Source organism: Podarcis liolepis (genome assembly GCF_965112155.1).
Source record: "Podarcis liolepis genome assembly, chromosome: 1".
NCBI classification, from domain to species: domain Eukaryota; kingdom Metazoa; phylum Chordata; class Lepidosauria; order Squamata; family Lacertidae; genus Podarcis; species Podarcis liolepis.
In genome coordinates this window covers 23,015,905-23,038,673 of record NC_139554.1, presented here as the reverse complement: position 1 = coordinate 23,038,673, position 22,769 = coordinate 23,015,905, and the positions used below count along the sequence as shown (strand labels likewise).

Here is a 22,769-nt window from a genome sequence, read left to right as displayed (position 1 = left end):
AGTGTTCCTGAAATGTAGCAATATACAATGGCGTAGCATGGGGAGAGGAGCACAGGAGTGTTTGCCCCAGGCGCAAAATTGTTACGGGCGCAAAATTTCAATAGTTGGTGCTGCCTCAATACAGCTGCACAATTCCATTGCTGGGCTCCATTGAAAACAGCTTCTCCATGTGAACCAGGAAGTTACCTCTCCAGACAATGGAATGACTCTTCTTTTCTTATCTCTGTGGCTGCTATCTCCTGGGTGACACAGATGCCATTAAGCAGTGGAATGTGCATGTATACTTTTGTCACTTCTCCTCCCTCCATGTGGCCCCAGGTGTTGGCAATCCACCCTATGCCACTGGCAATCCATAAATAATATAGGGGGATGCTAACTTTACCACAATAGTTGTAGTTGCAAAATGTTTCAAGTGGCCCAAACACTTAGGATTCCTACATACATGTGTGCTGTGTGTCCTAGTAGCTACCCAGAAGCAGAAATATAGCCAGGAAGCAACCAGCATGAGGATTCACACCAAATAAATTTAGGGGCACCTCAGCCTCCTGGGAAGTTTTGTCCAGCAACCATACAAGGTAGGGCCATTAAGAGTCAAGAGGGCTATTGGCAATGCATGAAATCTGCCCTCCCCTCTTGTCCTGAGGTGTGAACAGAGTCTGGGGGTTTGGAAGCTTGCCAGGGTAACGGGGTGTGAGGTGACAGGAAAAGAGTTTTGAGCAAGGGTTGCTGGGACGATGACGAAGAGAAAGACTGGGATCCATCTTGGGCAAGCTGGCTGAAGTCTGGCTGCACTGCTGTGGGGGACAAACCCCTCTTGAAATGAGCATGCTACAAGACCTGGACTCCCTTTATGTAGACTGGAGGTGTAAATAAGTGAATAGACCATATTTACTAAAGCTATGACAGTCTCTGCCATGTCTCTATTCTCCAAAGGAACACAGACCCTGGTGAGTGCGTGGAACCCCATGGGTTCTTGCCACCACTCGGCAGAGAGAGGGAGAAGGCACCAGCTTTTCTAACAATATAATCACCAAACCAAGTTCCCCTCCATTCTCTCAAACATAATGTGCCCAGACCTTAATGTAGGAACAGCTTCCAGTTGAGCCACAGCCTTTCTTCACTAGTTCTGATGTGCCTTGGCAGTCTGTCACCTGGTTTATTTCTAGCTTAGAAGAAACACGTTTGTCAATGCAATTGTCTAATCACAGCTTGTTTCCTTCCAGTACAGGCAATGCAACAGCTGTGTTAATTGTCTCTTGTAAAAATATCCCTCTGTTTTATCACTGTTCTGTTTGTTTAAACCCACAATAATCTACCATTTATGGTTCATTCACCATTGACCTTTCAGGTGTATCGTTCCAGACATAATTTTCAAACCAGACAAAGAACTGAGCTTATCAGCTTTAATTACTTAAATACTTATAAAATTATAAACTGTTTAGCCATGATTGATATGAGCTAGATGGGAACCATCAACTTAGGAACAAACTAGACATGCACTCTCAGCATCCTTTGTTTTCAGCAGTTCTGCAGTCTTTTACCATAGTGCTCTAAGAAGTTAGATGGTACAGGATTTACAACTGGAAACCTTAGCTACTGACCCAGTTAAGCATGTTCATACATCAGGGATGGCTGACCTGTTACCTTCCAGATGTTGGTGAGCTCCAGCTCCAGTATTAATTGGCCATGCCGGCTGGGACAACATCTAGAGACCTAAAGGTTCTCTATCCTAGCCATAGTGTCTTCATATTCAACTTATTGTATCCATATTACAATTAACTATTCACATCTGCCTGCTAAAATTACATATGATAGCACTTTAAAGGGTTGAAAATTTGACGAGCATTTTTGCCAGTAAACATTTCACCATTTCACAATGCAGTGCCACAAGCCAGCATTTATTAAATACACAATCTTCCTCCTAGGTTAGAATACTTTCATTCTTCACAGGAGCAAAGGCTTTCATTTGCTGTTACTCCGTCTCTTGGCTCACAACAGTGAGTTAAGTCTTAGGCCCCCAAATAGGAGCAAGTACTATGACCTGGCACTTTGAAGAAGCACTGAAAGCCTCTCTGCATGTAGCAAGAGTTGTCTTGAAATGCCCAGCCCTCCCTCACGTTAAAGCCCAATGCTCATAACAAGCAAGCATTCTTCAAAATTACTTTAAAAAGTTTATTCCAAGATTCTGAACAGTAAAATACTAATCTGCCCCCTGCTGCCTGTCTTAGATCTCTTGCTCAACACGAAGGGATGACTGCTGAGAGATGTCTGAAATAATTATTAAGCGGTGCCCTCATAACAGTTTTAGAAAGAAAACAGTAACTGAGGCAGGGGTTTCAATGGAGAAAAGGAAAATGTCTTCAAAGTCATTTTTAAGTTAGATCTTTAAGTTAGAAGAAAAGCTAACATAAATATACGAAAGTTCTTTAAATCCTTATCAAAAGGATCAGTAGTTGGGCCCTTAACTTCGCAAGATGACCTCTGTATTCCATGGATATTGTGAAGATTCTTCACTTTGTGTCTTTTTTTCAGCACTGCAGCTCCTTCTCTTGCTTTCCTCTCCAGAAGCGACCTTACACACCAGTCAATGCAGGTATTTATTTTCCTTCTGTCTTAGTGGATGATTGTTTATTTTAAGTAAGTGCAGAAGCCTCTTGGCTCAAGTCCCAATGAATTCCCAAAGTACTGCCCACACCAGCGTCATGCTGGATTGACGTTATGCCATTTAACGACAACCTTCTCTGGATTGGCAATCGTGTCTCTCCACTGAGCAGAAGCTTCAGGACTGTTGCTGTCACTGCTTAGCCAGACCTGCAGAGGAAGAGAAATCACAGGGGTCATTACAAAGGTCACGCCAAATAGCCATCTTTGACATTTATCTTGTTCATCACCATGCCAACAAAAAACTGTACATAAATACAGAGTGTGAGAAAAGAAAAAGCTAACAACCTGACAACCATATGTCAGGAGTGCTCTGATGGTGTTTCCTGCTTGGCAGGGGGTTGGACTCGATGGCCCTTGTGGTCTCTTCCAACTCTATGATTCTAAGTGGAAAACAGTCTATACATGTTTGTTTGTTTTTTAAAATCTGGATTATTGCTGTGGGTTGTAGTAAGTTGTCTATTTTATCTGATCGTTTAAAATACTTTCATGTAAATCCCCAAGGTGGTTTACAACAGCAGATACACAACATAAGAAAACAATACATTAAAACAAGGTAAGTAATAAACACATCACAATAAAGAAACAGACTGAAATGCAAACAACCATAGTAGCCAGATAACCTCTCAAGGCTTGGTATGTTTCCATGGATGTTATCTGATTTTATATTTCTATGGTATTTTGTGGGAGGGGGGTGTTCAAAGGATTACTATAATAGCCTGTTGCTGCTCTTGTTGATTTTAAATAATATTGCTCCATTGCAGAAGAAATTCACTGCTATCAATTGTGGCTTCCCAACTTAAAATGACTTAAAAAGGAAGCCTAGACAAATTCATGGAATATAAAGCTACTAGTTGCATGCTACTTCCAAGGTCTGAGGCAGCATGACCCAATAGCTGTGGAACAACAGTGGGAGGGTGCTATTGCCTTCGTGCTTATAGGGTTATCATCACAGGCACCTAGATGGCCACTATGGCAAATAGGATGGTGGACTAGATAGGCCTTTGATCCAGGAAGGCTCTTATGTTCTTAGGAGTATAGAACAAACAAAAAGCTAACCTCCAGCCCAGCTTTTATGGGCTTTAACCTTCGCTCTGCTTAGACACTCCCTCTGCAGAAGTTGAGGCTTCCAGCTTCTCTGCCTAACAGCTGATGTGCAACAGCTGCCGCTGCTTTCCCCCATGTGCCCTCCAGCCTCTTAAATTCTATGTGTGGATATTTTTGGATACAGCATTTTTGTATGGGTTGAAGAGAGAGCAGCAGAGAGAGCGTTTAAAGGGTGCTCCCCACTTTACACGATTTCACTTATGCACACAGGGGCCCAGAACATAACCTTCGTGTAAGTTGGGGGACGCCTGTGCTTTGGAAACATCTCTGAAGCACATGTCTGCAACAGAACATGTTATTAAAGCTGCCCAACTGTGCTTTCTGGGTTGTTGAAGGAGGCGAGAGGCAGGGGAGATTGCAAAATGAGATTTTACCGTACTTGGAAGTGTGCATGATTTATGCATCTCATGCAAGACTGTTAAGATTAAATGTCAGTTAGTTTCAATCAATCAATCAATCAATCAATCAATCAATCAATCTTTATTACGGTCCAGATACCCAACAAATCATTACAAATCAATACACAATTCATACAGCCTACCTCCAGGTTAATCAAGCATTTTGTTTAGAATATAGGGCTCATTTGTTCTTGCAACCACCGATAAAAACTTTGCCACTGCTAACCTTCTAGCATTTGTCCGGTCTTCCAGTAGGAACCTGACATAGTGAGCCTCTGATTTTCCCGGGAAAGGTACCAGCAAGGATAGTATCAGTTCAGCCCTGGCCTGCTCATATTTTGCACAATGCAGCAAAATATGATTTATGGAATCGATGTCTTGAGCACATGAGCAAAGTCTGTCCTGGTAGGGAACTCCTCTCAACCTACCATCCAACACTGCAGAGGGAAAGACATTTAGTCTGGCTTTGGTAAAAAGCCTTCGGTAGTTAGGTACTGTTAGCAGTTAGTTTCAATATTTCACATGAGAGAGTTGCAGTTCACGTTTGATTAGCCATTTTGGTGAAGGACAATGCTATCTACTCACAGGGAGCAGCTTCCCTTACACTGGGAGGCTTACTCTATTATACAATCAGGAAGCAACACTTTAAAAATACAGTTTTGCCCTACTCAGCTGGTGGAGGAATTGTGAGCGGACATTTCCTCCTCAATAGGAGTAATGCAAACAGATAACCAGCTCCTTGTATATGAATGGCCCTCCACTAGTAAATGTGTGACTTGTTTCATTTCAGAAAGCCTATGTTAGGAGTCTGTTGGGCTCTTTGCTCTTGTTCACATCAATTGGGCACCTATGCCAGGCCACTAGTATGAAATGTACGGTCCAGGGGCTTTATCAGGTCCTGTGGGGGGTCCCCAGGCAGCCACAGGGTATGCCCCTTCCACTCTCTACATATTCAGGGCTAGAATCTGCTGTCTTTGTAGGACAAAAGGGCTGAGTCACCAGTGTCTTCTACTACATGCCAAAGCGGGAGTCATCCTTGTCCCCTCCTGAGGAGCAGCACAAGAGTCAAGCACTGCAAGTGAACGTTAGAGGGACAATGGGAAGGGCACAGCAGTGGTATGTACAGAATCTGTAGCTTGCGTGGCCATGGCCCCCACTTCCCCGACTCGGGGGGGGGGGCACCCGTCAAGGCACATACTTTTGGATCAAATAAGGCCACAGCTTCATTGCCACTTTCCCATATTCCTCATGCTAGCTAAAGGAAATCCATTACTTGTGAGGAACAATTAATGCAGAATTAGAGGTGTTACCTGCACTGGATATGGTAGAGGTTTCAGGGGCGGATTAGGCTTTTGCTATAAAAGATCTGTATTGTGCTAATATAGTGAAAGGAAATTCCTCTTTCCATCATCCACTCTGGGGAGGACCTTGGCAGGGGCAGCCTTTCGTAATCTTTCGTAATATGGCACCCTGTAATAGGGTATGTGCATAGGCATTGGTTATAACCTGAATAAACAGCTAGCTTGATGGTTTTTTTTGTGGGGAAATGATGCATGTGGATTCTGGGAGCCACTGGTTGGGAAACCTATTATTATTATTAATTATTATTATTATTATTATTATTATTATTATCATCATCATTTCTGTATCGCTTTATATTTTTAAGGAGGGAAAAATCTCAAAACCATTTACAACACAATAAAACATCACATAAAAAAATCCAGAATAAAACATTACTGAAGAAAGTCAAATATAAAGTATACATTCAAGGCAACATAATTAACAGGAAACTAAAATACAGGTATTATCTTAAAAGATTTCAAAAAAACCCACAACATTACAATAGAGGTCAACTACAGAATGCACATTTAGCATAGCAAAGTTAACAAAAAAAATATTTTAAACATTTCAAAATAAAACATTATTAAAGGAAGGCAGAGATAAAATGCATATTTAAAACAGCATAATTAACAAGAGAATTATTAATAAACAACAATTTGTTTGCACCCCACCCATCTGACTGGGTTGCCCAACATATATAAAAACATAATAAATCATTAAACTTTAAAAAGGCTTCCCTATACTGGACTGCCTTCAGGTGTCTTCTATGCTTATAGAACATATCTGCAGCTGTTGCTGCCAATCCAACCAATGGTGGTCCATGGCAGGTGGTGGCTGAGGGTCCATGACTTGGGTATGTACTAAGAGACAGCCAATATGGTCTCTGGCCTCCTCAGCTTTTGCAGCTGGAGTCAGTCAGGGGCCTGCACCCTCTGGCCAAGTGGGAAAAGGCCTGCAAGGCAAGGAGCAGGTCCCCCAGGAGTCAAAGCCAAAGTCCATTCCATTTGGATTATGAGTTTAGGATCCCAGAGCTAGGCTCAAGTTGAGCTAACTAACTAGCACTCCACAGGAAGAAGCCTGAAGCTGAAATTCACAAGATTTGATAAGCAGAAGGCATTTTTTGGTCTTTAAAAAGCATAGCGCCAAAGCAGAGATGTGACCTAACCGACTTGTAATACTCCAGACTCATGTTAATTTGCAGCTTAATATTGTGTGTGTGTGTGTGCGCACGTGCGTGTGCAAATATACCAACCTGTCCCAGAAGGTGTTTTCTTCTCACTGAGCTCCTGCTGTATAGTCTGACGAGAAAGTTTATCCCATGTTCATTGTTGCTCACTGGGAAAATCATAGTTTCTCCCCACTTCACTCGACCATTTGTGGATTTCAGTAGCCGGGTCTTTTTCTTATCAACCAGCCCTTCAGTGCTAAGCATGGCAGCCTTTACAAAATAATCTAGCATGGAAGAAAATGGCAGTAAGAGATGGCAGGCAGATAGGCAGGCAAAATAAAATTTATTATTATTATTATTATTATTATTATTATTATTATTATTATTATTATTATTATCATCATCATCATCATCATCACCACTGGAATAGGGACTAAACTTTTCTTCAAAGTCACAGTTTTCTAAAGGAGGGACTTCTCCTTATCCTCAGCAGTCCTGCCTGCCTATTTTCTCCCACATAACTGAATTGGTGCAACTAAAATTTGAGACATCTTTAAACCTTTAGCATTTGATCAGACTTGCACCAGAGAGTGCAGCAGAACCTATGAATTAGATTATTTATAATAAAAGAGCAAGGGAGGGGTTGCAAGAATAGTATAGTTGCTTCCCTTATTAATCATATTTTCATACACAAGACAGAGCACCTCTCCATACATATCAGAGTACTGTATAAATACTACTCTTATATTACAGAATTAACAAAACAAACATGTTGCTTGATTTGCATACCAAACACAGACAATAGAATATCTACTGGAACAGATATATATATATATATATATATAACGGAAGTAAAATTTAGCTAGCACTCCACCGGTGACTTTATGTCAAATATTGACAATGGCTGATCTATATACTATTGGCAATCAAACTGCTTGTCTACGCTGCCTCAAAGTATTCTAGAAAAGGACATACAAAATCATTGCAATACTTACTTGAAGACAGTGGTGTGGTGGAGCTTGGGAGGTTCTGGGCTTCAAAAATTTGCAACTGGATCCTACTGTTTACTGCTTGAAAACAGGTGCCTATTTTCATTTCTGCAGGGGACACCTGGACGGAAAATAAGAATGCAAAGACATATTCCATTTAACTCTGAGCCAAGTTGTACAGCTCTGAAACAGAAGGTCTATATTATAAGTAAAGAGATCAGATGTTATGAATTACTTTCTGTTATGACACACACGAGGAATGCCAGCTTACTTGAGAATGTTGGACCGTTAGGCTTGTGCACATTCTGGGTTAAAATGTTGCAGCCCTGCCCAAATGTCTTAGAATTTCTAAGCCAGAATCCAAATAGCCACTTAAGCTCATGGAAGAAGCTTGCACCAGCTCTGTGGAATCTATTTTCTTTAGACAGCAGGATTCCCACCTCCACGCCCACAGGCTGTTGTTAGAAGAAAAGCAATCCCACTGGACTCACAAAATTAATTTCATGGTTCTTTGGAACCTGTCCCACCAAAGCTTAATACGTGAGGCCACAATATGACTCCTTTGTGTAAAACTCTACAGTAGCAAGGCTCCATAATTAAAATCCACCCACCACCTGGTAGGTTGAATACATCTGTCTATCTAACCCCTATTTTTTCTGTGTCATAAGCATGCCCAAGTACAGTTTAAAAAAAAGTTTATTGCCCCTGTCAATCGCAGCTGTAACAGTTTCAGATTCAGCATATACCACAAATTAGCCAAAGATTCACAATGTTTTCCTCAGAACTCTTAGGAACCAGTTGTTGTTGGCTACAGATTATGGAGGTTTTCTCCCTAAATCAAGTTTTGCTTCAGAGCACACAATCTCAAGGAGGAAAGGAAGAGCTGATTACCAGGACAGAGAACTACTAAGAACCAAAATCCATTTTAAAATCATTATTTCATGAAGAATTACCGTATTTTTCGCACCATAGGGCGCACCGGACCATAGGGCGCACCCAGTTTTTGGGGGGGGAAATAAAGAGGAAAAAATTATTTTTCCCCCAGGCGCGGGGCTGGGGCGGGGGAAGGTCGAGCTTCCCCCGACCCCAGCCCCCAAACAGGCAGCTCTCTGCAAGCCGCGGGAGCGCTCCCGCTGCTTGCGGACAGGTCTGCGAAGCCTGGAGAGCGTGAGGGGTCGGTGCGCACCGACCCTCTCACTCTCCAGGGTTCAGTGAAAGCCTGCATTCGCACCATAGGACGCACACACATTTCTCCTTCATTTTTGGAGGGGAAAAAGTGCGTCCTATGGTGCGAAAAATACGGTAAATGTTTTCAGAACACCTGATTATTACCCATCAGCCAAAGAGCAGTTGTATTTCAAGGTTGTGATATTCTATGACGTTCATAGATTTTTCAGAACAGAATATAAATTAATTTTACTGAATTGTGCTTAGGTGTATTGCATGAGATGCAACAGCTGTATACTATAGGGAACCAATAATTTAGTGTTCATCCACACTTCTCCAACTGCTTTCCCCTGGGGAAATCCCACTGTTTACTGCTGAATCAGAGAAAACATCAACTGTGTTTTCTCCAGATGTATGTTTGTTCTGAGTTAGTGCTAAAGAGTATTTTTTTTTCCTGCAGGAAAGCAGCAGAGCAAAGGCAAAACTGCCCAGACTCATGGTTATAACAAGGCAGAGGGCCTTCTCGGTATTGGCACCTGCCCTGTGGAACGCCCTCCCATCAGATATCAATGAAATAAACAACTACCTGACTTTTAAACATTTGAAGGCAGCCCTGTTTAGGGAAGTTTTTAATGTTTGATGTTTTATCGTGTTTTTAATATTCTGTTGGGAGCCACTCAGAGCGGCTGGGGAGGCCCGGCCAGATGGACGGGGTATAAGTAATAAATTATTATTATTATAATTAACACAGGACAAGCAGAAGTGTGAACAAGCCCTTAGTCTTCTTACATTCCAAGTTATCTAGGATTACCCATCTTGCATCAAGGAAGAGCAGAGTCTTTTTCTGTGATCCAACCTCACAATGCAGAACCTATTATTAAAGTGCAGTTAACATAGCCAGATGGGATGCGGGTGGCGCTGTGCGTTAAACCACAGATCCTAGGACTTGCCAATCAGAAGGTCGACAGTTCAAATCCCTGCGATGGGGTGAGCTCCCGTTGCTTGGTCCCTGCTCCTGCCAACCTAGCAGTTCGAAAGCACGTCAAAGTGCAAGTAGATAAATAGGTACCGCTCCGGCAGGAAGGTAAACGGCATTTCTGTGTGCTGCTCTGGTTCGCCAGAAGCTGCTTAGTCATGCTGGCCACATGACCCAGAAGCTGTATGCCAGCTCCCTTGGCCAATAAAGCGAGATGAGCACCGCAACCCCAGAGTCGGCCACGACTGGACCTAATGGTCAGGGGTCCCTTTATCTTTAACATAGCCAGGGGGTTCTTCATTCAGGTTATCATGTTGATAGTTATCAAGGAATAACTTAGTAGAAGACACAAGAAGTAAACAACAATTTGTTTGTTGTATTTTCAGGATTAATGCAGTTGCTTTTAAAATGATGATATAGGATCAGTTTCAGAATCCTAGTCAGTACTCAGATGTGTCCTAAGCAATGTTCATTCCAGATGACCTGCAAGGCTCCTTAGAACACAGTAACTTACTGAAGCTTTGGAAGGAGGTGCTACTGCCAGCCAGTTGTCTGTTTCTTGCGAGCTGAGCTCTCGCAATGGCAAAACACATTCCCCGATAGTTTTCTTCCTAGGAATCTGAGCTTGTACTTTGAAGACAAGCCTCGCTGTCTGCAGAAGTTGCAGTTTGATGGCAAACACAAAAGTTTCCATGAATTCAATTTCCTACAAGGAAAGGATAATAATTACATAATGGAGCAATCAAAACGGTGAACCTAATCCTAACAGCAAACACACCAGCAGCACTATAGCGCTTTAATAAAGCCGATGGCAGTTTAGGAATAAACAATAGGCGCGTTCCAGTTTATTGTAACACCTAGATTCTCATCTCTGGTGCTATTTGTACATTAGCAGTCATCCAAAAGCAGTGGGGAAGCACCCTTCTAAAAGTAGCAGGACCAAAGGCATGTGAATTAAGGAGAAGCAATCCATAAGCATCCCTAAAAGCAGCAGGTTGCAGAAATTAATAAAGATTCTTATGAACAGAACAAAAAAGAGGGAACCTGTCTCCACTGGAGGGGCATTCTACAGTTATGGTAACACCATCAAAAAGGTGCTTCTTGCACCCACTTGTGTTGCATAATCTCATGTAACAACATGATAGGAAGCAGGAGTTCAGGTGTCAATCTTAAAGCGTGGGCTGGTCCTATAGAACTGCCTGGATAATGGATAATGCTACATCTGCTGTGATGAACTCATGGGGTGGAAAGTTCCCCAGAGAACAAAGCCTGATGCTTTTTGGAATGTCACTGTTTACACGTGGAGAACTGAAGGGAAAAGAGTATGGACATAAGGCTCATGCCAGGACTGATCAAGCAGCTATTAACAGTTCTGAGAAGGTCTCAGGACTTCACAGGAAGCCTCTGAAAACGAAGCCCAAAACAAAAACCTAAATGCACACAACTGTGTAACTTCCCCCAGATTCTGACTGTGACAGATAGATGTAATTGAAGTGACAGGTGTTGACACTTGTCCCTGGCTTCAGCTCAAGCAAAACAAAAAGATCACAGCAACATGCTGCATGGAATGCTTTAATGCACAAGGGGAGGGACCCTAGAAAAACAGAACTCTGGAAAAGCATAGGGTTGCCAATTTTTTTCCTGGCAGGGCTTCTGTGCCTTTAACAGCTGCATAACAGGCAGAAATCAGTAGGCAAAACTTACTCTGCCATAGGGATTCAGAGATGGAAGGAGGGTTTTAAAAAAAATTATGCAGCTGTTAGAGGCATAGAGACTCTACCAGTAAGAGTTCGTAATCCTCCCAAAATCACACTGCTGTCCAAGTTATCCACATGATGACAAATGCCATAAGCAATGAGGCACACAGACCGTTCTACTGCACTGAATGGACAGCAAAGTTGTTACATTGGTGGGATGGTTCAGCAATGGGCCATTATTTTGCCTCTTAAGTTGTGCAGTGTCTTTAGAGTCACCAACACTCATACATATTTAAAAGTAGCCTCCTTTGAGGTAAGCTCAGCCCTATGCACCAGCAAACATTTATTTACCCATGTTAAATTGAAGAACATGGGTATCAAATCGGTGTAATTGACTTCTAGTCCTGCTACACTCTTAAAAGATTCTAACTCCTGCTCCTGCAGACCTCTCTCTAGGCCAGAAAACGTTACAAGGGTGTCATCAGTGACGAGGCTATGTGTGCCTTTTAATGTCAGGCTTGGTCCAGACTCTATCTGCCACTGTGAACAAGGGAAGCAATAAGGGGCACCACCCATCCTATCCAGAGCAACTGGTGAGTAATCAAAGGTATCGACTCTAATTACCGCTTTTGAACTAGAATAGAGCCATATTACCAGGTGCAAAATCTCTTCTCCAATTTGCAGCTTTTCTAACACAGAGAGAGAATGAAACTTAAAACTATTGAAAGCGCTGAGAATGCCCAGAGAGAGGAGTCCCCAAGTGCTTGCAAAAATTTACAAGGTTTAGTAGCCACTGAATAGTTCCTTACATGACACCCTGGCATAAAGCTGGTTTGGTCTCTATGGATATAATTAAGTGATAAAACAATTTAGCCTCTGCACAAGACCAGCAGACAGGATTCCTTCATCTTGATTGACTAGGGCTATTGGCCTGTAAGATTCAGTGAGGGGACCTCTAGCAGTTCTTGAAAACAGTGATTCACATATGGGGATGGGGGGGGGGGAATCAAGATTTTTTAAAAGTGTCACTTACACTGGAAGCTTCCTTTGGTGAGCATCTGAATTGCACTGGCTTGGGCAATGTAATAGTTCCTTTGATGGAAATGTGGGGGTTTTCTCCAAGGCTAGATGACCAGCTCAGATCTTTGCACTGCAATTTTAAAAATAGAAAATGGCTTTTATCCCACCGGCAACCAAAATGCTTGTCAGTTTTATTTGCTTGCTTTAACGTTCCTGCCTTATTTGTAGGTACTGCTAACCTGCCCCGTTGTATATCCGGGGGGGGGGGGGAGGCTGTGTGGAGAGAGTCTCCTCCTTTAAATTCCTGGGAGTTTACCTTAGTGAGGACCTCACTTGGAAAATCAACATAACTCAGGTGGTCAGAAAGACCCAACAGAGACTCCATTTCCTCAGGGTCTTGCGAAAGAATAATGTTAAACAACAACTGATGAACTCCTTTTACCGGTCCACAATAGAAAGTGTCCTTTCATATTGCATCACAGTGTGGTATGCTGGCCTGACAGCCATGGACAGAAAGAAGGGCCAATGGATCTGTGTGTTTTTTAGAGAAGTAGGATGGAGGTGCACAAGCTAAACTCCTGCCCAACATCACCAGTGTAAGACTAACTCAGTTCTCGAGGTCTTGCTAGGCTCACTTACTTTCAAGATTGTGATCCAGATCTGTTCAACGTGAGGAACGTAGCACACCTTCACATTAAGCCTGCCAAATTCTCGCTCATCACCTGATAACGTAATGGTATCTGTGGATAAAGCCAAGAACTCATTTAGGACTTTTTCTCAGAGACTGCAAAGCACTGTTCAAATTGGTGAACCAGGTTTATCAGCAATGTTATCATTGTAAAAGAGCAGCCTCACTATTTATTTCCATTTATAATTCATCACGCTCCTGTTATCGTCAGGATTCATGGATGTAAGACCCACGGGGAAATACAGCAGTTGCTCATTGAAATGCTGCAAATGTTTCTACTGCTGTTTCAACTATTTGTAAATTAATCCCAAGTAAAAATGCATTGTTGGAGGCTTCTTGAAATTATATCAACAAATTATATAAGGTTGCAACTTTTTCCTCTTGGAGAGTTCTGTGGTGCTTAACATCTATACTAATAGGACAAAACAGGTGAACCTTTTCACTGTTGTATATCCACTCCCATAAAAGTTTTGCCAAAAGGCACAGAATCTTTGCCTGAAAATAGCAGCTGTAACTTGGTAATGTTGTACATTCTGCCCCTGAAGGAGTTTTCATGTTTCTCCTTCCTTTATGGGGTAGTTATCTTCCTGTCTGTCACACGCCACATACAACTAATTCCATTTAAGTGTGATTTAATTTCATTAAATTCTTCGCCCTAGTAGACACAAGTTGGAAGCCATATTTTGATCACACAGCAAGGTAAGTTCCCTTAAAAGTGCCTTATAAAAAGGGCAATCTCAGGACAGATGTATTACTGAGCTGGATACCTGAACCAGGTGGCTGTCCAAACAGAATAACATGGCAATAATAAAACAAAAGCCAAGGCAACTGCACCTATCCTTTTCTAATTAGATGGGATAGCACTTCAACTTGATTCCAAAATGACTGCTTGCCTGATTTATCATGTTGGCAACAATGACCTGACCTACTACATCCTGAAAATCTGTTGCATTTTCTTAACCATGTTGTATTCCAATCAGTCATCTCATATTTCCCCAATAGCTAGCTCCCTGCTTACAACAGATCCTGCCTACTCAGCTTACAGCCATTGCCTTTACTGTGGGCTTCCAACTAAATGAACCTCTCTAGGAACAGACTCTCCGAGGACCAGAATCAAACATTCAGAAAAAGCACATGGTACAGTCCATTCTGGTTTGTACCAATTCAGGCTGCATGTAGGGACCTCCATATTCGAGTGCTTCCATGAAAAGGCGCCATCTGTGTGCAGTGTCATGTCAAAACCCCTCCACTCGGACATGCTAGCTTTCCAATTACATGGAGAAGGATTCAAATATGTAAGCTTTCGTCCTGTCCGTCCCTCATGTATCAATTAAATAGAGCACGTAGACATTCTATTTCTACATATTTGAACTGGAACTTATATTCATGGGGATAGAGCAACTCGGGCTTGAGCTCTGACTAAACTGTGCCTGCAGTGTGGCTCAAGATATAGCCAGTCATTGCTTAATGGCTTACCATGAGCAAGCCATGAGCTCGCTGGCAGTGCTTTTCTCGATTTCCTGGCTGGGCAATACTGACACAGGTGTTATTCCGATGAGACGATATCATCCTTTGTTCTTAAACAGATTGCAAATGCCTTTCTGCAAAAGACTTTCCCACACACTGGCTGTGCTGCATCCTCCTTTGGAAGTGCCAATCCTTATGTTCTGGAGCACTGAAATCATTGTAGCTGTCCTACAGTACTAAAAATCGGTAGGAATAACAAGGCTGAAGCAGAACAAATCTGCAAGTTTCAGTCAGAGGCACAACCTTAGTCGTTCCTGAAAGATCTGTAAAAACGTAATATATAAACTATAACGGCTTGTGTCTTTGACACACTTGCGCATGGAACAGCTCCATGTTCTCAAGCTCACAAGCTTCTCCCCAGAAAGAAGGAACTGGATGATTAGCTCTGAGCTTGCATTTTTACAGATCAGACACAGGTGTGCCTTTGGGAAATACTTCCGTAAGCAGCACATGACTTGTATTTGCAGTAACAAAATGTCCATATTCTTGATGTCGTGTCTAAGCCTCAGATTTACTTTCAGATTTGAAAGAAGATGAACAAACAGTGTTTATTACCTAGACTCCTGTTACTACCGTGCGAGTCCTTCCTGGATGAAGTGCTGCTTGGAACACTGGAGACTGAATCGTATCTCTGTCAAAAAAACAAAAATGTACCTGATCAGTGAACGAGAAAACAACAACAACAACCAGGGATACAAGACCACCTATACAAATTCACACAGCTTGTCAATAGCAAATGAAGAAAAGGAGCTACTATGGAAGACAATGGCTCTTCCCTCCAACCTGAAATGCTATTGCAAAGCAAGAAAAACTGGAATTTGGCCACAATCTAGCCCACACTGGTGCTTCTTAAATCCCATTGAAGTAAATGGGGCTAAAGTAGCAAAACCCTATAATAGGATTGTAGCATACGACAGTATCATGCATATTTATCCAATTTCATATCATGTTGCTGCCACAACTTGGAAGGTGTAACTTGGAAGCTGAGCCAAACTGTAAATGCTGTTTAGTCAGAGTTTAAGCCAAAGTTGCTTTATCCCCATGCATTGCAGGGAGTTGGTCTGGATGACCCTTGGGGTTCCTTTTCAATTGAGAGCTGGACCATAAAGAAGGCTGATCGCCAAAGAATTGATGCTTTTGAATTATGGTGCTGGAGGAGACTCTTGAGAGTCCCATGGACTGAAAGAAGATCAAACCTCTCTATTCTTAAGGAAATCAGCCCTGAGTGATCACTGGAAGGACAGATCCTGAAGCTGAGGCTCCAATACTTTGGCCACCTCATGAGAAGAGAAGACTCCCTGGAAAAGATCTTGGTGTTGGGAAAGATGGAGGGCAAAAGGAGAAGGGGGCGACAGAGGACGAGATGGTTGGACAGTGTTCTCGAAGCTACCAGCATGAGTTTGACCAAACTGCGGGAGCCAGTGGAAGACAGGAGTGCCTGGCATGCTCTTGTCCATGGGGTCACGAAGAGTCGGACACGACTAAACGATTAAACAACAACAACATGATTCTCCAAATGCATTGACAACAGTTCGTGAGCACCTCTTGAAAGGGCATGTGAAACCCACTGAAGTTTGAGGAGAACATCTCTAGCGCCTTCACTAATTTCATGCATCACAAAAGTAGTTACAGATTGGCCTAACAAGAAAAATTCCAGAGGGACTTGCAAATGCATATAAGACAGTGAACACTGGATAGTCCTAAACTCACTCCTGATTTATTTCCTCAATCATATTTTAACTACTACCTGCCACCCAGCAAGTGGTGTGGCCTATATATACTCCATTTAGGCATTCTGGAATTGTTCCTGGTGTACACTACTATGGGTATTATGACTATAAATGTGTCCTTTTTTCAATGCACATTACAATGATTTCTAAGGGCTATAATGTCCAGTTATGCACTGAAATTAGATGCAAAGTGCTTTGCCAATCACTTTCCATACTTCTGCTAACACAGCCACAAATTTTCACAAACAAAATGCATTTGAATCCAGCGAAGCAGGACTCTGAAAAAGGATGAGATAATTTCTAACATAATTGAGTCAGCCATTGCAAGCACCCAAAGAATAAGGATAACAATGTAGGAGAAGAAAGCATGCTTCTTGGTGGGTGCAGCCTTTAAGTTATGAAAAGAATTTATTACCTGCATAAATCGGTGGGGTGGACTTGTAAGGTCAAACATTGAGTGACTTAGAGAAGACGAGGCTGGCAATGTGGAGCTCCTTAAGTCACAAACTGAAAAGAAATGGAAGAGAGACCCCTTGTTTAAATCTCAGGAACAATATAGGAGCCTGTACAAGCTGCACACAACTGGGGCAGAGACTGTATTGTTCAAAACAATTAAATACATAGATAGTAGATTCAAAAGTAAGATCCTAGTATCTCACCCTAAGAATCTGTAGGTAAAAAAACCAGTCTCATTCAGACAGTTCTGTGTCAGTGACAACTCAGAATAACTTATGATTTTTTATAAGGAAGGTACTTTACTGTGCCAGCCCCATTAAAAAGAAGGGAAGCTGCACAACTTTCCTGCAGGAGTTTTCTTGCCAGCTCCCAACAGTTCTCCACTAACTTGTGTCCACACAAAGAATAGCTTTGTTGTATACATTGTCTGATTGCTGCCTGGTGACAAGGTACAGGGGACCAGGACAACTAAACCATTTGCTGTTTGCTAGCAGCTGTGCTGACCTGGGCATTTGTGGGTGGGGAATTCAAAGCAGCTGTGACCAGTTTCAAACACCTGGCCTATTGACTAAATGAATGAGTGCTGCTGCCCTGCCTACCCGCTAAGTGCCGTTCAACACTGGAGATTTTCTCTCTGTCTCTCATTGTCTCCCTTTGTTTGTTTCTGAATGTGCAGAGGGCGCAGTACTTGGGCGTGATGGGTGGTAGGGCACTTGGTGTTAATAGCTCAGGGTGAGAACCTGGGCATTTGGTATACTGACAGGCCCATGCAAGGTGAGGGGCAGCTAGGCAGACTTGCCCTAGGCCTCAGAGGAGCTGGCTGCAAGTCCTCAAACACATGGAACAGTGGTGTGCTCCCAAAAACCACTGAGTTCACGGCTGAAAAGGGTCTTTCAAGTACAATGCTGCTGTCCAGGTAACTTATTTCAATTGCAGATAATGAAGAGGCAGTGGTGGGTCAAATAGTATTGCCACTAGTTTATTATTTACCTGACCCGTATAGTTTTCTTTTGTTAGATTTTTCTGGGCAGTACTGAGTCGAATCTGGAGAGAGAGAAGGCTGCTGGTACATGTAGAATGGATTATACACCACATCAACAAGAGGTCTTTGCTGGTACGTGTTGGAAACATCTGCTTTCCGGTCGCCAAAATGTGCTATAGCAGAACCTGCAAGGCATGAGTTACATTATTAGGCAAGTCAGCATTTCACCTAAGTGTTGCGTAACATATCAGCGGGTCAGTCTACAGAGTCAAAAAACAGATGTTTCCTCTTCCTAGGTTGCATGCCTGTGCAAAGGTCAGTAGCTGAGTTGGGAAATCTTGTAAAGTTATAAAAGGTTTTCCAGGACCCAAATACTTTTAATTGAGTATTGGTACCAAGGGATATTACATTCATAAAAAGCTGAAAACAAATATAGAGAAGGGAGGTGCATTACTTTGCACGGTTATTGACATTGGCAGAGCATTAAAAATTACCTTGCGTATCCTAGTGCTTTATTTGGAGCTGCTACTAGACACTTATTTTGTGCCAATGGTATGGTATGCTCAGTGTCATGCAGAGCACAGAGAAGAACTGGTTTGTGTCCAAGAAAAGTGTGCAGTCAAAGGGGTGTTCTAGATACACTGCTGCGACATGAAAAGCACGTACCCATGTAGGTATATCCCACATCACATCAAAGAATGCACATCAGAAGTGCTTCCGCCAGGGCCAATGCTGACAATGCTACCTGCGCATTGCAAATACACATATGTATCAAGTGCCCTTTAAATGTGATGCTAATCACACCAAATACCTATATGATCTTCACTCAGTATTAGCATCACTAAGTAAACAGAGGCAGCCCAACCCTATGCATGTCTACTCAGAAGCAAATCCCACTGAGCTCAGTGGGGCATTCTCTCAAGTAAAGGCATATAGGATTGAAGCTATCCTGAGTAGACAAAGTTGAAAAGAGGAGACACAGCACCAATAACTGGGTAGCAGTCAGGCTTCATTATCCTAATATTCCTATACAACAGGATCATGCAGCTTTCCTCTGTATGACTGAGCACTTTTAGGTCGATTGCACAATTTCTGTGATGCTCTTTCTTTACTTCTGATATTGCCTAGAGGAATGGGCAGGATCTTGCGTTAAAATCCAAATGAATAAAGAAAAAGAAATGTGACAGCTATCTGCCTCTGGGCTATGAGCAAGGCAAGCAATTCACCGTTGAGTAAAATACTAGCATACAAGCCACCTTTTCCAGAGGGAAATTTGTAATGTTTGATGTTTTCGTATTTGTTGGAAGTTGCTCAGAGTGGCTGGGGCAAACAAATAATAAAATTATTCTTCTTCTTTTACCACTAAAACTACCAAAGAACACTTTTGAAGAATGAAATTCATCAATGTGATTGTAAAATCTATCTGTTCCAGAAAAACACAGCAGAAAAGGGGAAGATCCCAATAATTCTGTGTGTTTTAAATCAGCAGGCACAGAATATATTTTTTGACAGTCTTAGCCTTAATTCTGCATGATCTACTTTTTTACTTTAAGACTTTTAACTACAAACAGGTACAGGCTAACTTTTTCAGCACGGCAACATATTTTGAGTTGTTTTGCAGTTCCTAAAATCAAGAAGGCATTGCCTGATAAACCACCTGACTTGCAGAACACTCCCTGGCCTGAGAGTCCTTGAGGTGCACGTACTTCACAATAGGATACTATTTCCTCACTCAAAGGTCTCAAGGAGGGGGGGAGGTTGAGAAGGAGCTTCCAAAACACACACACACAAAATCCACCACACAAAAGAATACATTGTCATGGGAACCATATCTGCATGAAACAAGACCTTGGCTCTACCTTCCAATCCAGATTAGGTAGTGGAAATAAAAACAGTTGGAACACAAATGATGGCCTGAAAAACACAGGACTAATTATTTGAAGGGGTTGTAGGGAATGACTAACGCCGCCAAACTCTGATTGAATCAGAAGCCAAAGAGGCTAAAAACATTCTTGGCAAAAGCCAGGGGCTTTCATTTTGGTGTGAATGGTTACACAAACGGAAGGAGGGTCCTAAGAAGCACTGTGGGTATTAAACAAGTTGGAATGCATTGCGGATGCAGGCAGCTCCACTCAACCAAGTGCCTCTGAAACCACATAGGGTATCCCTCAATTGAATAAACAAGCTGCTTTTAAATCTGTTCTGTTTTCTCCCAGTGCTTTACCTTGAATTCCTCCAATGTGTGGATTGCCAAGGTTCCTGGGCTGAATGTAGGCAAGCTTGAACTGAGGAACCACAAAGGGAACATCCTTGCCACCTGGTGGGAGCTTGGAGAGAAGATAATCCTCCGAACAGCCAACCTGAGGTTTCACCAACACAGAAGACAAGGGAGGCTTCTCTACAACATTTGATCTATATTTGGCTGTAACTTCAGACTCCTTCTCCAGAGAAGCTGTAATTTAACATAAAAAAGCATGAGAAGCACATTCAAGCCTTGAATGAACAGTCTGAAATGATCTTTTGTGTTTTTAACAGGATCAGAGGCAAATAGGTTTTTCTATCCTGTTAACTGCATCCCCAGAGAGGGAGCAGCAGGCAGTAAGTATATCTGTCTCAGGAAGATTTGCAGTGGTTCCAAAGGGCTGTAAACCAATCCTTTTCACGGTTCACACAACTGCTTCGGAGAAGGTTTAGAAGGTGATTATTGAGAGGCAAGCTGTCCATTAAACTCAACATCACAAATGCAAAATTTAAATTGTAACCTTCACAATCTACACAAGAATGAAGAGTGTGTTCTACATGGAGCTGTCTTTGAAGAGGGCTTGGAAATTGCAGCTGGTGCAGAATCCTGGCCCATCTGCACAGGCTACTGATTAGTTTCTGGACCCAGTTCCAAGTGCTGGTTTTGACTTATGTGGGTCAGGGCCACAAATACATCAAGGGCCACCTCTCCCCACATGGAATAACCCAGACCCTTTGTTCTTCACCTGAGGCCCTTCTCTGTGTGCCCTCTCCAAGAGATGTGCGGAGAATGGCAACAAGAGAACAGGCCTTCTCAGGGGTGGCCCCACATTTATTGAATACCCTCCCTATGGAGGCAACCCCTGGCATCATCACTATCTGCTTTTGGGTGCCAAGATTTGGATCTGCTTATCTTTTAGCAAGGTGAGGTGGCGTTGGATCTGTATGTATGTGTGTGTATATATATTACTTGTGGAACTGAGGATGTTTTATCCTTGCTTTTAATGCTCATTCATTTGTAAGTTGCTTTGAGTTTCATTTTTATTTTATTTTTGCAAAAAGCAACTAATAAATAAAATTATTACATGTGTTAACAATAAACATTAATAATCTGGGTTGTTACCCCGTGTCTATTCAAGTCTCTCTCCCTCTCTCTCTCTCTCTCTCTTCCTCCCTCCCTCCCATACCCCTCCACACTTGTACACATTTACAAAATGTGCTCTGCTACAGAATGGAAGAGAGAAACTCCTTAAATTCTGCAGTTATGACAAAGTAATTACTCAAAAAATGACAACTTAAATGCAATCATCAATGACAAATATGCAAATAGTGAGTGATGCCCAACACTGCCAATGAAAGACAATCTTGCACACTGAACATTTCCCTCGCTTGTCTTCTTCCCTGAACCCCCAGTACTACTCAAAGGTAATTTTCCTCCTTCTACTGCAGCATTGTACAATTCATTCCACAAAACTGATAAATCGCTTCAAGAGAAATATGTTGAAGGGATGGGGGGGGGCTGCAGTATTGAAGAAGGAGGAGGAAATATATATTGCATGAGCTTGTCTTCCATTCCTGCAATGTTGGCTATCACCCAATTGCCTTACAATGGCAACAGGATATTTAAACATTTCACCTACTAATACAACCTGAAAAAGAGAGTATAAATGAAATTTTGAAAGGCTGGTGCTCTAAATAGAACATAGCATTTCTGGTGATCAAAACGATTGTAAGACAGCTGCCAATATACCCACGCCAGTGTTAAAAAACATGCAAAATTTAATTGAACTCACCATCATGCTTTTCTTTCTCAACATACAAACATGCACTGCAACAGTTCTTGATGCATTCTGCTGCCATTACTGCTTCTAACACAAGCTGGAATGCAGTCAAGAATCCAAGTTAGAAATCAGCCCTGAAAGTTAACCATTGCTTTAGATGAGAATACAGGAATGAAAAGGACATATTTCTTTCATTTGTACAGCATTTCATTTACCCAGTTTCTATGCTGCTCCATACAATACAGTGGTACCTTGGTTTGCATACGTCTTGGATTACAAACATGTCAAACCCGCAAGTGCGTGTCCCAGTTTGCAACCTTTTTTGGGATTACAATCCACTTTTTTTTGGATTACGAACAATTTTTTTGTTGGCGAAAGCACACCTTGGGTTACAACCTGTTTTGGTTTACAAACGGACCTCTGGAATGGATTATGGTTATAAACCAAGGCATCACTGTACTTAGAAGCACAGTGTCCTAAATTAAAACACTTGCTTCATTGGGGTTTCTAGACCAGTGTTTCCCAACCTTTTTTGGGCAAAGGCACACTTGTTTCATGAAAAAAATCTCAAGGCACACCACCATTACAGCCCCATGACGTCAGCGCGCAGTGTCACGCCGGGAGGGACATGAATTGCTAGCAAATTACATAATCACCTCCTTGAGGGCTGGCTCATCTTCTCCGAAGGCAGAACCCCATTAATTAACAGCACAGACTCACACCATAGCCAAGACGAGGGGGGAAAACCTCAGTCATGCACAGTCATGCACATGTGGGGGCTAAATGAGGATGAAGACCGGGCAGAGAGCAGGGTTCAAATCACCCCACCTGGCCAGGACA

The 22,769-nt window shown here is 42.3% G+C and overlaps 1 protein-coding gene across 4 annotated transcripts in view; it reads right to left on the bottom strand.

Annotated features, from left to right (window-relative positions):
• Positions 1-1,389: 1,389 nt before the first annotated feature.
• Positions 1,390-22,769, bottom strand: part of TC2N (tandem C2 domains, nuclear) — a 36,006-nt gene continuing 14,626 nt past the window's right edge. For 2 of the 4 annotated variants that reach the window (XM_083502486.1, XM_083502483.1), the window contains exons 2-12: positions 21,942-22,026; positions 20,132-20,359; positions 17,916-18,092; positions 16,885-16,976; positions 15,295-15,370; positions 13,164-13,264; positions 12,538-12,654; positions 10,322-10,513; positions 7,671-7,785; positions 6,760-6,959; positions 1,390-2,811 (exon numbers count right to left, since the gene is read on the bottom strand). In XM_083502486.1, the coding sequence (XP_083358612.1) occupies positions 2,701-2,811; positions 6,760-6,959; positions 7,671-7,785; positions 10,322-10,513; positions 12,538-12,654; positions 13,164-13,264; positions 15,295-15,370; positions 16,885-16,976; positions 17,916-18,092; positions 20,132-20,359; positions 21,942-22,008 (1,476 nt within the window). In that variant the 5' untranslated portion in view covers positions 22,009-22,026 and the 3' untranslated portion in view covers positions 1,390-2,700. Of the gene's footprint in view, positions 2,812-6,759; positions 6,960-7,670; positions 7,786-10,321; positions 10,514-12,537; positions 12,655-13,163; positions 13,265-15,294; positions 15,371-16,884; positions 16,977-17,915; positions 18,093-20,131; positions 20,360-21,941; positions 22,064-22,769 lie in introns of all 4 variants that reach the window. The other 2 variants (XM_083502485.1, XM_083502484.1) reach the window with 1 other exon arrangement.